The sequence below is a fragment of the Haliotis rufescens genome, unplaced genomic scaffold, assembly GCF_023055435.1.
Source record: "Haliotis rufescens isolate VD_foot unplaced genomic scaffold, xgHalRufe1.0.p SCAF_54, whole genome shotgun sequence".
Classification (NCBI taxonomy): Eukaryota; Metazoa; Mollusca; class Gastropoda; order Lepetellida; family Haliotidae; genus Haliotis; species Haliotis rufescens.
The window spans coordinates 1,085,736-1,103,067 of record NW_025964268.1 but is presented as its reverse complement, the minus strand read 5'-3'; the positions used below and the strand labels follow the sequence as shown (position 1 = coordinate 1,103,067).

General features: G+C 40.2%; 1 protein-coding gene across 4 annotated transcripts in view; it reads left to right on the top strand.

The window, feature by feature from the left end:
• The window catches only part of LOC124138468 (major facilitator superfamily domain-containing protein 10-like), a 43,729-nt gene that overhangs the window by 13,261 nt on the left and 13,136 nt on the right, over positions 1–17,332 (top strand). For all 4 annotated transcript variants that reach the window (XM_048385156.1, XM_048385157.1, XM_046505108.2 and 1 more), the window contains exons 2-5: positions 8,066–8,280; positions 9,699–9,792; positions 16,020–16,123; positions 16,677–16,835. In XM_048385156.1, coding sequence (XP_048241113.1) covers positions 8,066–8,280; positions 9,699–9,792; positions 16,020–16,123; positions 16,677–16,835 — 572 coding nt within the window. The remainder of the gene's footprint in view (positions 1–8,065; positions 8,281–9,698; positions 9,793–16,019; positions 16,124–16,676; positions 16,836–17,332) is intronic.

Genomic DNA, 17,332 nt, shown 5'->3' with positions numbered 1-17,332 from the left:
TTATCAGCAGATATCTTCCAATTCTTTTCATGTTTTTAATCAAGGTGCTCACATGATTCGATGCATTTCACGATGTAAGACCCGTTTTATCACAATATAGATCTTGATAATCGATCAGATCATCCTGACTGGGCGCCACCATTTTGTGTGAAGCAAACGCAAGTGATACGAGAGGTGGAATCTGATTGGTCCATAGGAGAGGCTTAGAGGGGACATCACTGGTAATAGCCACTGGTGGCGCTTCGATCGAGCCTAGTAATTCCAGCCTGGTTAGGCAAGGGTGGAAACTGGACTTTTAAAGTCAGTTAACTCTCTTGCCTCGGGAAGATGTAGTATCGAGAGCTCCGTGACCAGGCTACCACGGGGATTAGCTTGAGTAGTAGTATTATGTCATGATAGTTGAGACAGAACATGTATCACCAATGCTCAATGTGTTGTCTGACTACTCCTAGTGTTGGAGACAGGAAATGAACACAGGACCTGCGAAGATCCAGGTTAGAATAGGTCTTCAGCAACCCATGTTTGATGTAAGAAGCGACTAAGGGGAGTGTTAGTTTTGCTGACTTGGTTGATGCATGTCATTGTATCCCAAATGCATAGATCGATGCTCATGATGTCAATCACTGGATTGTCTGGTCCAAACTCAATTATTTACAGACCACCATATAGCTTGAATATTGCTGAGTGCAGTGTTAAACAACAAAAAACTAAACAGTGAACAAGTTAACAAGACTGCAGCTTGAAGACATTAAACTAGCTGAACTGACACATATGCCATGCCTGGACGGTCAAAGTGTGACAACATAGCACAGATGGAATTTAACGAAGAACGGAGACTAGCCTGAATACTGTAAATCATGCAAATAATGTGTCACCAAATTAATGCGGGCGCCAACCTCTGGCCTGAAATGTGTTGGAAAATTTATGGGAGAGCCCCCTTCCTATGAAACTTGAAAATTTATTCAGCGATAACTCAATGAAGTCTTTGATTGTCATTAGAACATGAATACATGACAATTTATGGAAAGCAACTTCTTTTGTTGTTTCACGACATTTGTGAGCTACTTCTTGCTCCTTCATCAGGTGAATTCTGAGCAAGGTGCATAAAGTTCATAAAGTGTGTACTTACTCTGCATAAATAAATAAATAAATAAATAAATAAATAAATAAAAAATGGGTGGCCCAGTCGTCTAAGGCGCCGCGATTCGCTGTGCACGCCAGAACCTATGATTGTGGGTTTGAATCCCGGTTCGCCCAGATTATATTTCTAGGTTTGTCAGCACCATACCCGTGCTCGTGGGTTTTACAGAAGCGGTAAACGTCTGAGACCTGCATCACTTCGGGCTTTCCTCCCACATTAAGCTGACACGCCACGATATAACTGGAATACTGTTAAAAGGGGCGTTAAACTCACTCACTCACATTGTATTACAGGGTACCTATTTAACAATGGACTCAACTTTTTAATGAAAAAGTTGTCTTTAGTTTTATGTTGCATGGCATAAGCAGTATTCATTTTAAAGAAAGGGAATATCTTAAATTTTATATCCTTTCCTGATGCTTAACTGCTCCGCAAAACATATTATTTATGTTATTATGTGCCAAGGGTGTCATGAGAATTACTTTGGATATACAGTATATATATTTATAAGTCATGATATGTTAACACAACATAAGGTGGGATGAATGTACAAAGATGACAATATAATGACGAAGCCGATTAGAGAGAGGATTAATTAAGTACACTGGAGTACACAGGATCTGGCTTTTTGACACAAGCACTAAGGCAATCAATATGTTCATTGTGGTAGATGATTTGATCATAGCACAGTGGAGTACACACTGGGTAGGTACCCTGGTCTCTGTTACTGGCTGGCTTCTTTCTTTGGATTTTGATGCTTTCTTGAAGTTTCCTCTTTGACTGATGGCTGATGTTTGCATGGAGGATCCTGGTTTGTGGCCAGGAAATATGGTGGCCAGGATTTTTTATTAGATGTGCTGAAAGGGCAGATTTCATGTCAGATTTTTCAACAGTGGTCATGTGTTCTTTCATTCTCGTAGCTATGGGGCGTAAAGTCTCTTCAATGTAATTGTGTCCAGAGTTGCATGATATCTCATACACACATCCATCCCCTGGGGTTTGGGGTGGTCTGGGTGGGACCTTTACTGTTGCCGTGTAATATGTTTTTTTCTGTCCTGTTGGAAGTGAAGGTCTCGTCTATGTTGGCTGTTTTGGTGAGCAGCCTGCTGATCTGGTGGCTGGTAGGGCCTTGGTATGGGGTGCAGACAAGGATGGGTGATGGGGTTGGTTTGGACTTGGAAATGGGATCTTTTTGCTGAATTTCTTTGGTTTTACGTATGGTTTTCTCCACCAGTTATTTGGGGTATCCATTGAGGGTGATGAAAGTGTGTTTGAGATGCTGAATTACTTGTGCTGAGACTGTTCGGGTTGCAGATGGCTATGGTTTGTTGGGTGAAGGTGGCAGTTATGGCATGTTTGACATGTAGTGAATGTACTGGTCCGTGTGAGTGGGTTTGCCGTAGCCGAGAGTGTAGATGTGGTCATGACTGTTGTTGTGTTGTACACTGAGGAAGGGTAACTTGTGGTGGCTTTCTGTTTCCATGGTGACCTTGATCCTTTGGTGTTGTAGGTTGAGGTAGTCCAGTAGGGCACGAGGTCCTGGTTTTTGTCTAGGATGGTGAATGTGTCATGTATTTTCTGTACCAGCATAAAGGTTGGAAGGGGAGGATGTCAAGGCAGCTTTGTCATAAAGATTTCTGTAACGACTTGGGACAAGGGGGAACCCATTGGGAGGCCATGTGTCCACTGATAGATCTTGTCATTCCATGTGAAGCACCAGGTGGTGAAACAGGAGCCGGGTTAACTGTGTGATGCTGTCTATGAGAGGGATGTGTCTAACTGGTCAACATGTCAATGCGGGTCTGTAACTGCTGTGTAGGATTTCCTGCAGAGGTATGTTGGTAAAGAGGTCTACTAAATTGTAGCTGACCATGCGACCTGTGAGCTTGGCTTCTTTAAGTTTGTTGACGAAGGTACTGGAATCGTTGATGTAGGATGACACCGTGACCGTAGAAGGAGAATTCCTTGACAGTATGGGGTGCTAGCAGTTTAATTTCATAATATCTTCACAAACTTAACTTCAACTGCTTAACATGTGAATTGTTTACCATTATATCAAAAGCAGGAAATTCCAAGTACCGGTAAGACATATTCAAATGAGAAAGGCCGGGTCAACGATGAAGATTGTGCAGATTCCAAATGTTGTGGCACAAGTTAGCGCAGTCCTTTGAACATGAATGAGCAGTGTTGTGTTTTCACTATGACTGCTGTTGCTGTATTGGGCATGTTCTCTACGTGGGGGAGCAGTGTTTTCTTGTAATTATAAGATTATTTGACAGGAAGCCATCATACACCATATGCCTGCATTAATTTAATGATTTAAAGTAGCCATAACATATAGCAATACCCTCCAAAATGTTTGAAATTCAAATTGGCAATTTGGATACCTTTAACATTAACAAAACTGATCTGATGCTCATGCTGTCAACCACTAGTCTGGATGGCCAGGGTTTTAGTGTCCAGACTTGCATGACAAGTGCAGGGCTAAACAACACTTACCATCAATTTCACATGACATTTTCTGTACAAGATGTCTTATTCCGTATGTACCCCTCAACAGTGATATTTATTTGTAACAAACTTCTAGTCGGTTTCATAAAGGAGTTTCAAAATATGACTTCTAAATTTATATTTTATGTTTTCATGTGATAATGTAATAATACAACTAGGGGTGATTATTGGTGCTGTTTTTAATATTGCAATAGTAGCATACACTATTAATCCATACTAAACCAAATTTAAGGCTTGATGATAATAGTAATCAATGTAATAGAAATATACGAAGTATTTTTTGACAACGTCAAAGTCGGCCATTTTTGTCTCTGTTGCAGCTCAAAACAAAGGGAAGTAACTCTAATGTGAAGTCTTCGTAATCCTTGCTAAAGTTTTTAAATTCCTAATGCTATAGTACCATTGTAGGGCAAATAATTTCAATACTTTAATATTTCATTATATCGTTTCAATAAAAAAAAATAGTCAATATTTCACAGTTTGAAGATACCTTGTCACTATGTCCCCTGTGAATAGATACATCTGCTTCGCAGTGTAGTCGCTAGTCTCATCCAACCAATCACTGCATAGCCTGGTTAAGGTGAGAGGAAAGCCACGGTGATCGTACCAATGAACGTTATTTTGGCATCATCAACGTTTCTCGTTCACCATGCCGTTGCCATGTCTTGTTGCCATCTATTCAACAAATTGCTTTAATATCAGGCAACGGTAGGTTTCGAAATTTCATTTCATCATTTAGATTCCATGAGTAATATATGACCTCATTTCATTACTTGATGAGAAATATACACTTGTCACTATATGCTACACCGCATATTAACTGTCATGGGTGATGGAGAAACATTGTGTATACAAACCCAGGAAGTTTTGACAACGTGTTGTGGTTAATGAATCTTGATGCAGAAACGTGTCAATGTAAAATTCATGATTATATCGAAACAAAGAGTGCCATGCAACTCTGATAGCACAGCTCTAGCATATGTGGCTGTAGGTCGAGGCTATTAAATGCAATCAGGCAGTGTTCATGACAGTGAACATAATTGCATTGTCTTGACATCTGTGAACCATTCCAATACTGGATTGAAGGTTTTAGTGACTTTGCACAGCCAGGTTTTGGTTGGCAGTGGATGCAGGCAGGTTTGGTTCCAAGATGCAGAAATGACAATTCCTGGTTCCAGGAGGCAGAAATGACAATTCCAGGTTTCAAGATGCAGAAATAAGAATTCCTGATTCCTAGACGCCGAAATGACAATTCCTGGTTCCAAGATGCAGAAATAACAGTTCCTGGTTCCTAGACGCAGAAATGACAATTCCTGCTTCCAAGACGCAGAAATGACAATTCCAGGTTTCAAGATGCAGCAATAACAATTCCTGATTCCTAGACGCAGAAATAACAGTTCCTGGTTCCAAGATGCAGAAATGACAATTCCTGGTTCCAAGACGCAGAAATGACAATTCCTGGTTCCAAGACGCAGAAATGACAATTCCAGGTTTCAAGATGCAGAAATAACAATTCCTGATTCCTAGACGCAGAAATGACAATTCCTGGTTCCAAGATGCAGAGATAACAGTTCCTGGTTCCTAGACGCAGAAATAACAGTTCCTGGTTCCAAGATGCAGAAATGACAATTCCTTGTTCCAAGACGCAGAAATGACAATTCCTGGTTCCAAGACGCAGAAATGACAATTCCAGGTTTCAAGATGCAGAAATAAGAATTCCTGATTCCTAGACGCAGAAATGACAATTCCTGGTTCCAAGATGCAGAGATAACAGTTCCTGGTTCCAAGATGCAGAAATGACAATTCCTGTTTCCAAGACGCAGAAATGACAATTCCTGATTCCTAGACACAGAAATGACAATTCCTGGTTCCAAGATGCAGAAATAACAGTTCCTGGTTCCTAGACGCAGAAATGACAATTCCTGCTTCCAAGACGCAGAAATGACAATTCCAGGTTTCAAGATGCAGCAATAACAATTCCTGGTTCCTAGACGCAGAAATAACAGTTCCTGGTTCCAAGATGCAGAAATGACAATTCCTGGTTCCAAGACGCAGAAATGACAATTCCTGGTTCCAAGACGCAGAAATGACAATTCCTGCTTCCAAGACGCAGAAATGACAATTCCAGGTTTCAAGATGTTGAAATAACAGTTCCTGGTTCCTAGACGCAGAAATGAAAATTCCTGCTTCCAAGACGCAGAAATGACAATTCCAGGTTTCAAGATGCAGAAATAACAATTCCTGATTCCTAGACGCAGAAATAACAATTCCTGGTTCCAAGATGCAGAGATAACAGTTCCTGGTTCCAAGATGCAGAAATGACAATTCCTGCTTCCAAGACGCAGAAATGACAATTCCTGGTTCCAAGACGCAGAAATGACAAGTCCAGGTTTCAAGATGCAGAAATAACAATTCCTGATTCCTAGACACAGAAATGACAATTCCTGGTTCCAAGATGCAGAAATAACAGTTCCTGGTTCCTAGACGCAGAAATGACAATTCCTACTTCCAAGACGCAGAAATGACAATTCCAGGTTTCAAGATGCAGCAATAACAATTCCTGATTTCTAGACACAGAAATGACAATTCCTGGTTCCAAGATGCAGAAATAACAGTTCCTGGTTCCTAGACGCAGAAATGACAATTCCTGCTTCCAAGATGCAGAAATGACAATTCCTGCTTCCAAGACGCAGAAATGACAATTCCTGGTTCCAAGACGCAGAAATGACAATTCCAGGTTTCAAGATGCAGAAATAACAATTCCTGATTCCTAGACGCAGAAATGACAATTCCTTGTTCCAAGATGCAGAGATAACAGTTCCTGGTTCCAAGATGCAGAAATGACAATTCCTGGTTCCAAGACGCAGAAATGACAATTCCTGGTTCCAAGACGCAGAAATGACAATTCCAGGTTTCAAGATGCAGAAATAAGAATTCCTGATTCCTAGACGCAGAAATAACAATTCCTGGTTCCAAGATGCAGAAATAACAGTTCCTGGTTCCTAGACGCAGAAATGACAATTCCTGCTTCCAAGACGCAGAAATGACAATTCCAGTTTTCAAGATGCAGAAATAACAATTCCTGATTCCTAGACGCAGAAATAACAGTTCCTGGTTCCAAGACGCAGAAATGACAATTCCTGCTTCCAAGACGCAGAAATAACACTGCCCGGCACTCAGCATTAAGGGGATAACGCAAGGACTGGTCCGCTCGGAGTCAGTATACATTGTCTGAGTAGGGTATACATGTTAAACTGCAGCATGGTAGTTTGGACAATAAGAAGCACACACGCGCATGCATGCACTATGAAAGTGCAATTTATCTTGAACGTGGCATCAATCTCGAACTTAACGTCAAACACCATTTCACCTTTTTGAAGCTTGTTTATAGCTGCTATAAGAAAATAATCGTTCTTTATGTAGATGTAGTTTTAACATATTTTATTCAACTTTACTTGAAAGGGTTCAGTGAACAGACCAAACTGGCTTATTTAAATACTGCTCCCTGTTACATGATAACATTTGTGTAGACATCCAAACTTTAGGGAAGAGAAACAGTACAAAATGTATTGGAAGACCACTCATGTTACCAACACTACAGTCACATAAGCTTATTACATATTCATACTCAATGTGCAAACTTACTTATGGAGATATGGTACGGGGAAAGAACATTTTCACATCTATATAATATATTTAATGAATATGCTGAATGTACTCTTCCAATGGTTTAATTGAGCATCCAAGGCCCACTTGCACAAAGCGATCTTAGCGCTAAGATGATCTTAACTCCCATACTTTATCATAGGCTTACAATAGTCTTAGCGCTAAGATCGTTTTGTGCAAGTGGGCCCAGGACTCTTTTCTGCATGTTCACTTCCCCAACTTGGACCCAGGAGTTGTCTAGGCCCCTGCACTTCCTTTTGCAAGAGCCGGCACATTTGTGTTAGCAACAGAATATATTCACTGCTTCCTGACACAAATGTTTTCTTTGATTTTCTATTTCTCAGGATGATCATGATCATGTCCAGGGAATATAAATATTTGTTTTTAAATTTGAGGCAAAAATGTATTTTCTGGAACAAATTCTGTTTATAATAAAGAAACTCCCAGTGCACCCAGAATATCAGTGGGCTGTCTCTTACCACCAAGGGGCGGTCGGGTAGCCTATTGGTTAAAGTGTTTGCTTGTCACGCTGAAGACCCGGGTTCGATTCCGACATGGGTACAATGTGTGAAGCCCATTTCTGGTTTCCCCGCCGTGATATTGCTGGAATACATGTATTGCGAAAAGCGGCGTAAAACCTCACTCACTCACTCACTCTTGTCAGCAAGCTGTATAAAATATTTCGAGAAATAATGCTTCTTCTACTAATATAGTACCATATCTGTGATATAAAATGTTTTATTTCAGACTCTGCCGAAATGGCCAGTACCGCTTCAGCCAAGGTCAATAATAACTCAAAGACCGTCATCACGGACGCCCAGAGCATGACGCCCCAGGAGGAGAAACGGATGAATCGTGTCTACACACGTGTGTTTCTCATGCTACTCCTGGACCTCATCGCCTTCACTGTCATCCTACCACTGCTCCCTGGGCTGCTTCAACACTATGGAGAAAATGATTCAGTAAGTTATCTCCCCTTATGGTGCGTTGATTTGACTGAGGTTGACTGCAACGTTAGCGAGAAAAAAGTAGAGAAAGTTATCTCCCTTTATTGTGCATTGATTTGACAGTGGTACGGGCTTGTGTGATCAAACATGTAACTTGGGAAGCCATTTTCTCCAACAGTGACCATATATGGAGCCTCTAAGTTTGTTTCAGCCTTTGAAATTGCTAGACAGGACTAATTTGCAAATTATTCTTATTTATGTGCTGGTTTCGATGTTTTGAATTCGATATTTGCTTTAACAATGTTTTGATCTGTGCTGTTCTACATAGTTGTACCTAACCATGATCCCAACTTTAGGCTGCATCATTGTATCTCGGGCTTGTACTATAAAACTGGCATTAGTCCGGACTAGTACTAGCAGACGCAGACACGTGATGCACGTCACAATGTAAGTGCAATAATCTTGAGCTTGATGTTAAACCCGCCCGTAGAGAGGATGGTCCGGGGTTCAATCCCCGGCCGCGTCATACCAAAAGACATTAAAAGATGGTACTTGTCGTTACCCTGTCTGGCACTCGGCATTAAGAGGTCAAAACAAGGACTGGTCGGCTCGGAGTCAGTATACTGTGTCTGAGTGGGGTATTCATGTTAAACTGTGGCATGGTATCTCAGTGTCCTAGCACTATAAATCGGCATCAGTCCGGACTAGTACAAGCAGCCACACACACACACATGTGCATGCACGTCGCTATATAAGTGCAATAATCTTGGATGCGACGTTAAACCCCATTTCACCATCACCACCAACTACTGACAAGCAGGAATGTTGTTCTTAAACATTTCAGTCTTTGGGTTAAGATTACTCAGTATTTCTGGTGACTTTTTTCAACTACCGGTGGTAGAGCGTCTGCCCGGGGAGTGGAAGATCAGGGATTCAATCCCCAGCCATGTCATGCCAAAAGAAGTTAAAAGATGGTAATTGTTGTTACCCTGCCTGATACTCTGCATTAAGGGGCCTGGTTGGTCAGTATACTGTGTCTGAGGGGGTAATCCTGTTAAGCTGCGGCATGGTATCTCAGTAGGCTAGCACTTTAGAATCGGCATTAGTCTGGACTAGTACAAATAGACAGACAGAGACACTTATTGTGTAAGTGCAATAATCTTGGACATGTCTTTAAACCCTATTTCACCTCACCTCAAGTACTGGCCCAGCACTTTTATCCAGTACTGACTAGATAATGCGAGAATTGGGGAGTAAAAACCACTCCCCAACTGTTCTTACGCTTACCACGAGTATCTAGGGCAAACAAAGAAAGAGTGCATCGTCTGTTAGGATTCCCTCATCATTTGCCCCATACACTGTGTTTCTTCAGCTTCTCATGTTACAGAACGTTGCATAACATCCCTCTTCATTAGTGACTCTCATATTTCCAGAGTGGCTTGTACTACCTGTTGAGGAAAACGTCATCAGGTTTCCGGTCTTTCTGTGGAATCAAGGACGAAAATGCTGACGCTGTCTTTCTTGGAGGTCAGTGGCTTTCATATTTTGTATCCTGTCTGCAAAGTAGAGATAACCCCACAGCAATGTAATTTATTTGTTTTTTCTTATCTCAGGGCTAAGTAATATTAGATCTTTTACTCCCATACAATATCTCTGTGCATGAAGATCTGAGGACACCCCTAAAGGTCGCATCAGGTGAACTTTCTAATCAGCCAATCAGCACGAGGCTTCTAAATTCTTTATACAAGAGATCAAATCATTCAGACATGCATGTCTGATTTCAGTTTCTTGAAAACGAATATGATTGGGAAGTTCTGAATGCAACAAACTAAAGCCTTGCTATGACTTTGTTGTGGATATTTTATGCATCCTGTCAGTTATCGAGGTTATACATGTATCTGTATTCAGGGCTCCAGATAAAGGCCATATTGGCGTATGTATGACAATATGCATGATACGGAGCAGGATAATTTATCAGATACACATTACAGCATTCATGTACAGTCTGGCATTCAACTATAGATGTATTTCTCAAACATTATACTCTGATTTCAAGCAGCGTATTTTCTTGAGAATAGTGCAAACCTTTTTAAGAAATCGCAGCTGTGTAGAGGGTATATATACACGCCATAATGAGTTTTGATGTTTTTTTCCTCCAAGGCAAAGACATTACAGTGAGCACGTAACACTGGAAATACAATGTCAACAAATGCATACTGAAGTACGCAAATTTATCAAGTAATAACACTGACATAATAAGTCTTTCATTGTATATTTGGACTAAAGTTTGTAACCTATTTTATTAAGTTTAATCAATATTTCATTCAATATTGTTTACGTTATTTTTGGGAAAATCGTGTGTGAAGTGTTCGGTACATCATGCAGCTCACCATGATTTAGAGCAATCATGTTCAAATTACTGTTATTGACGTCTTGAAACAAACTTTAGTTGACAGAGAAAGGATGCAAATATCACAAATGCCATACTTTGACTTGTTTAAAGTCATATTTGCAGTAGTTTGACTTCTATGAAAGTTCAACACAGAGTTTTTGCGAGCACGAGCGCCGGAGCCTCAATGGTGACTGAGAGACTAACATCTAGTCTCTGAAATGAACATATCGTACAGAATAAAAAAACAGTTGTTAAATTATCTTTAAAAAATATAATAAAAAGGAGCCCAGAGACTCATTTCCTGATACTGGATTGTCTGGTATCAGGTATAATTACTTACAGATTGCCGTCATATAGCTGGAATATTGCTGAGTGTGGCATTAAACAAACCAACCAACAATACGTAAAAAAAATATCCAGCAATAGCAAACGGCTGTACCAGCTGTTCGCCTATGGTTTATTGTTATTTTAAATATATATCGTAAAGCTGCAACTAAAATAGTGCAATATTGGAATATATTATTCCTGATACAATGATAGTTTCAGGTTCAATTCTTCTGAATAAAATTCTTTAAAGTTATATCATTGAGTACTTTTTAACCAAATCACTGGTAGAATGGGAACAGATGTGTTGTCAGCTGATTGCTGGTTCCAGCTTAGTTTACAAGAAAATATACCCGGTAATCTCTGCTTCAAAAACAATGCCTAGTAGAACTGGAAATACTATTTAAACGGTAAATCATCATGTCTAGTGATATTTTATCTCAAATTTCAAATTTGCATTGAGCAAGTTTGTTATCACCTGTTCGCTAACCTGACTTTGCTGAAGGGATACGATGTAAAATATTTCTATCCATAATGTGCGACTTTAGTTGCTCCAAAATACTGAATACCTTAGAGGGGAGTGCACATTATACAATAGACATGCGTGTACCCAGTGTCTGAAACTCAGCAGAGTAAAGTGAGAGCCAGCATATTCCAAAAACTGGAGGCCTCGTGGAAAAACTGGAGGCCCAAACATTTTAACTGAAGCAAGGAGACATACTCTTACTATATAAATTACAAAACACAACCAGTCAACGAGAAGCTTTAAGTGCTGTTACTGCTGTCACTGCTTGGTTCCCAGAGACTCGGGGGTGATAGATGAAGCACACATTTATCAAGAAAATTATCAGCTTGTAAAACGTGTTTGCTACTACATGTCATAAATCATTTGGAAGGTCTCATCATACTGTTCTTAAATATTCAAGTTATGTTTATCACATTATTTAAACAATGCATTTATAACTTAATTAAGTTTGTTTTTAATTAAGAAAAATCCATTTTCATTACATCCAAAATGAAATATACTCAGCAACAAAAGTTTCTTTGACACAATATGGAACAAAAACCTGATAAAAGTAGACGCTCACATCTGAACGAATTCATATTTTCAAACAGACAATGGACCAGTCAAACAAGTTTACTGATTTAATGACACATATCTAGCACAGAAATGACGTTATGACAAGAGAAAGATGCAAGAACAGAATTGTCAATTCACACGATAGTAGCGTGTGTGTCCCTCTTGCTTGGATGCATGCAATGCATCTCCTTCGCATTGAACGGGTCAAACATCTAAGACAGCAGTGTGGATGGCATCCTATATCTCCACCAGCCTGTCTCTCAGTTCCTGTGCTGTAGTCGGAGCAGGTGGTAAACGTCGAGACGGCGGTACATTTCATCCCACATGTTCTGGAGAGCCATCTGTCCATGGAGTCACATTGTCTGAACAATCCGGGCTGCATGGGGTCGGGCGTTGTCATGCTGAAAAATCATGCCAAGGCCTTGTTGATTCAAAAAATGGCTAAACGATAGGCTGGATGACCTTGTCACGGTAACACTGCTGGTTTAAATTGCCATTGATCACTTGCAAACAAGTTCTCTGTCTCTCCGTGATTCCTCCCTGCACCACAACACTGCCTCCTTCAAAACGGCCTTCCCCTACAACACAGTTCTGAGCGTAACGTTCGTCGCGATGTCGGTATACTCATATTCGGCAAACCATGGGAGAGGTGAAAACAAGACTCGTTTGTGAACAGAACATGTCTCCACTTAGTTGCTGTCCAACACACTTGCTGTCTCCACCACTGCAGATGCAATCGGCGGTGATTGTTGGTCAGAATTGGGCATCTGGCTGGTCTGTTTGTACAGTCAGGGATTGTTCTCACAGTGATTGTTGCAGGCAGGAACTGAGTTTGCAGATGGGTGGTTCAAATTCAACGATCTTCACCGACGCTCGTAACGGATGGCCTGCCGCTCCTTGGCCTCTGATAGTGTTTGTTTGCTGCCATCGCTGACATAACATCCAAATGGTGTTTCTGTGCACATTCAATCGCCTGACAACTTCATGCTGTTCCTGACTGAAGCATACCACTGGCTCACAAGCTGTCATTTTCAGATAGGCGAGGCATCTCCAAACCTCAAATAAATGACTGAAATTCCCTGGTTTACATCCTTACTTGCACGATTGCCATCAGATCATGCTTTTCTGCTGAGGTTGCGTTTGTGCTATGTTATCATATCTTTGTATCCGATTTCAACATCAGAAAGTTTTTTCTTGTTTGCAACCAATTTGAAAGGCGTGTCACAGGAACATTCGTAGCTTAATACACAAAATTAATCCCTTAAATTCCATTTAGTACTCTAAGTGTACTCTTTCGTTTTGCCAGTATATTAAAACAATAAGGAGTACATACTTCTGGTGCTGACAAGTTACCTGGAGCCCAGCTGTATTCAGTGGCAGCTTACTTTACTAAGGCCGCACTTTTTTTACTTGTTTAATGGATCTGCTGACTAAATTTTATTGAAATGAAAAAAAAAAAATTCTTCAGAATTTGCTCTCTTTTTTTATCACGCCAAAAGTCTGATAGCATACTGCTGCAAAACCAATTAAAAATAAAGACCCACTGAAGATGACTTCTATTAAACAAGAAAACATGTGTACAGCTTATTGCTGTTTCCAGCTTAGTTTACGAGAAAATACACATTGTAATCTTAATCCCTGCCTTGCAGTACAAAAAATACAATTCAAACGGTAAATCAACATGTCTGGTGATTCTTTATCTCAAGTTTCAAATTTGTACTGACCAAGTTTCTTATCACCCATTCGTTTACCAGATTTCCCTGAAGGGGTACTGTGTAAATTTTTTGTGTGCATAATATTTGGAGAAAAAAATTATCCAAAATAATGAATCTGCTAGAGGGAGGTGCGCACTACACTCAAGAAAATATGGTAATAGGATCCATAGATGCATAACAGCATTTACCGGTACACAAATTCGTCAGGTTAACATTGCTTAAAGCAACAGCTGTGACTCAGGCACTGCTCCCACATTAAACTATTTATACTTTTTATGCCATTTGACCTGTCGTGGAGGAAAAAACTATTTTCCTGTAGAAAATCTGTAAAGCAAGTAAAATAAGAGTGTGGCCTCAGAACCTAAGATAAAAAATTCTGATTTGAGGTGGTAAATAAATTAAGCTGAAATGTTTTAACAAGCTGACATCTGATTTGTCTAGACTGTCATAGCTCACTCTGGGTTTTCCTGACACGACCTTTCATTTAGAAGTTGGGTGTAACTTTGACTAGGAGTATTATGGCTGACAACTTCTGTATTCTACACTCAGGAATGACAGGGTGGGAGACCATGACATATATGCTTTCATATGAAGCCACGTGTAATGAGATACATGGAAGGGAAGCCAGTTGTTACAAAGTTAAAGTTGGTGTACAATTTATAGGGAGTTGATGGACATAACAGTTGTAGGCAGGCAGAATTAAGCTTTAATCGGGTCAACGGCCCTAACAGTACAAAAATAACAATGTAACATGACATGAGCAGAGCATGGGAGAAGCATCACCTGGTGGCAAGGGAGTTGACGGACTGTGAGAGTCCAGTTTCCACCCTTTCCGAACTAGGCTGGAATTTCTGGGCACAGCAGGGGGCGAAACTAACAGTTTTCGTCCACTAGTCCTTATAATAACATATAGCAAAACCCCTAAAAATGGCAAATTTCTACTAGTCCTTATGATACCTTTACCATTAGGCAGTTTGGCAAGGACTATAGGACGAGTGCCAATTTCTAAGGCTGCTCAGTCGTAGCGCCACCAGTGGCTATTACGGTTTACCGTATTCGATGTAATAAGCGTCCTGCTCTAATAAGCGCCCACGGCGATATTTGCTAATATATTGGCTAGTGAACAATCCCATTTAGTACCCCTTCCGATTGGACAATGACAACAAGACTTATTTATTCGCATATAATACGCACTCGTTTGTTATATGCACCCTTAATTATGGGCAATTGAATTCTGGAAAAATATATTTGTCGTACATAAACATTTCAGGCTGTCATCATAAACCACGAAATTTATCTTTCAACTCTGTTTTTTTTAACCAAATTGATATTCTAATAAGAGCCCCCTATTTCTAATTTTGAGAGCGCCCTGGGCGCTTATTACGTCGAATACGGAATGTCCTTCTGTGTCCCCACTACTGACCAATATGATTCCACCTCTCATATCACTATTGCATTTGCTGAACAAAATCGCAGCACCCAGTCAAGATGATCTCATTAATGATAAAGATCTGTATTGTAATATAATGGGTTTTAACTCACAAAGTGCATCAAATCACTTGAACGTACTGATTAAAAACATGAAAAGATTTTGAAAATATCTGTCGATGTCCAGTTGATGGTACACATGCTCTGCAAATACTGCAATCGAATGAATTCAGCACGGCAGTTTCGATGTTGTTTATGAACCACCTTGCGATTTCGTTACGGGATTTTGATTGGACTATGCATGGACTCGTTATTCTTGCCAAAATAAAACTCCTTAATACCCGCCAAGTTTGGCAAGGATGGAAACTGGACTTTAATAGTCAGTTAACTCCCTTGCCTCGGGAAGATGAGGAGAGTGGATACAAGGCAATGCCATCTACAAGTGATTTTAACAGTGTTCATACAATAGATTAAATGAGTTTTTGGTGGGGTTGACTGAAAAGTCTGTTAAAACTAAATGTCCCATGCACTGGGTAGGAATACTCCGTGATCCAATTGGCTTGGATTGGCTTGTTTGATATGGATAGCTTCTTGGAACTGCGCTTCCTCCAGATGTGAATGTTTGTGCAGAGGAACTCAGTGTGATGCCAGGAGATGTAGTGGCGGGAGTGTTGATGACATGTTCTGGTAGGAATGATTTGGGGTCTACTTTCTGGATGGAGGGTTTGTGTTCTTAAAGCGTATGTCAACATGTCCACCCATTCCGTTTCAACTCTCTCCATAACCATGGTAACAAGTTGTTTCGTTTTTTCAGGGATGGTGAGCTCCCTATTCTCGTTCCTGCAGTTTTTGTCCTCACCGATTATCGGTGCTGCATCCGATGTGTACGGCCGGCGCAGGATGATGATGCTATGCATGGTATGTAATCTGAATGTAAAGGTCAGATTCACATTTTGGCATGCATGTTTTCGAGAACACCAGATTATATTTCTGGAACACAATGAGTGAATGAGTGAGTACGATTTTACGCCACTTTTAGCAATATTCTAGCAATATCACGGCGGGGACACCAGAAATGGGCTTCATACATTGTACCCATGTCGGGAATTGAACCCGGGTCTTCGAGGTGACGAGTGAACACTTAAACCACTAGGCTACCCGACCACACCTGGAACACAATGAACCCATTGAAATTGACCAGATGAAGGCATAATAGGTACACAGTAATGTCCCTATGTAAATTGATATGGCAATTACAATTCTTGTTTTGTTAAATGGATGCTTCTACCTAAAATTTATAAAAAGGAAAATTACGATTGTGTTTGATCAAAAATATGCTTCAAACATGTTTTTGTTATTACTTCCATGTCAAATATTTTCTTAAAAAAACCTACCCCCTATTCACGGCCTTAAATTATTGTAAAACTGCTGAGGGTGCGACTGAGTAAAATATATTTTTCCCATTATACAGGCTGGTGTGGCGTTGTCATACGTCCTGTGGATGCTGTCGCACAATTTTGCATTGTTTGTCCTTGCTCGCTTTGTCGGCGGCATCAGCAAGGGCAACATCGGCCTCTGCACTGCCATCATCGCTGATGTCTCTAACAAGGAGAAAAGAGGGAAAGGCATGGTAAGTCATTAACCACAGTTTCAAATAAGTGAACCTTTGAGAGTAGATTTTTGCCACGTAGCCATTAGAGGTGTAACAATACGGTGGAATCGTGATACGATACGTATCCTGATACCATCAGTGCGACATGATTCATATCCTGACACGGTAATGTGGTTAAAGTGATATAATACACAGCTATAACACGCTGTAGTTTAGTGTAAATGTGGTTAATGTGATATAGTATACAGCTATAACACACTGTAGTTTAGGGTTAATGTGGTTAATGTGATATAATACACAGCCATAACCCACTGTAGTTTAGTGTAAATGTGGTTAATGTGATATAATACACAGCTATTACATACTGTAGTTTAGTGTAAATGTGGTTAATGTGATATAATACACAGCTATAACACACTGTAGTTTAGGGTTAATGTGATATAATACACAGCTATTACATACTGTAGTTTAGTGTAAATGTGGTTAATGTGATATAATACACAGCTATAACACAC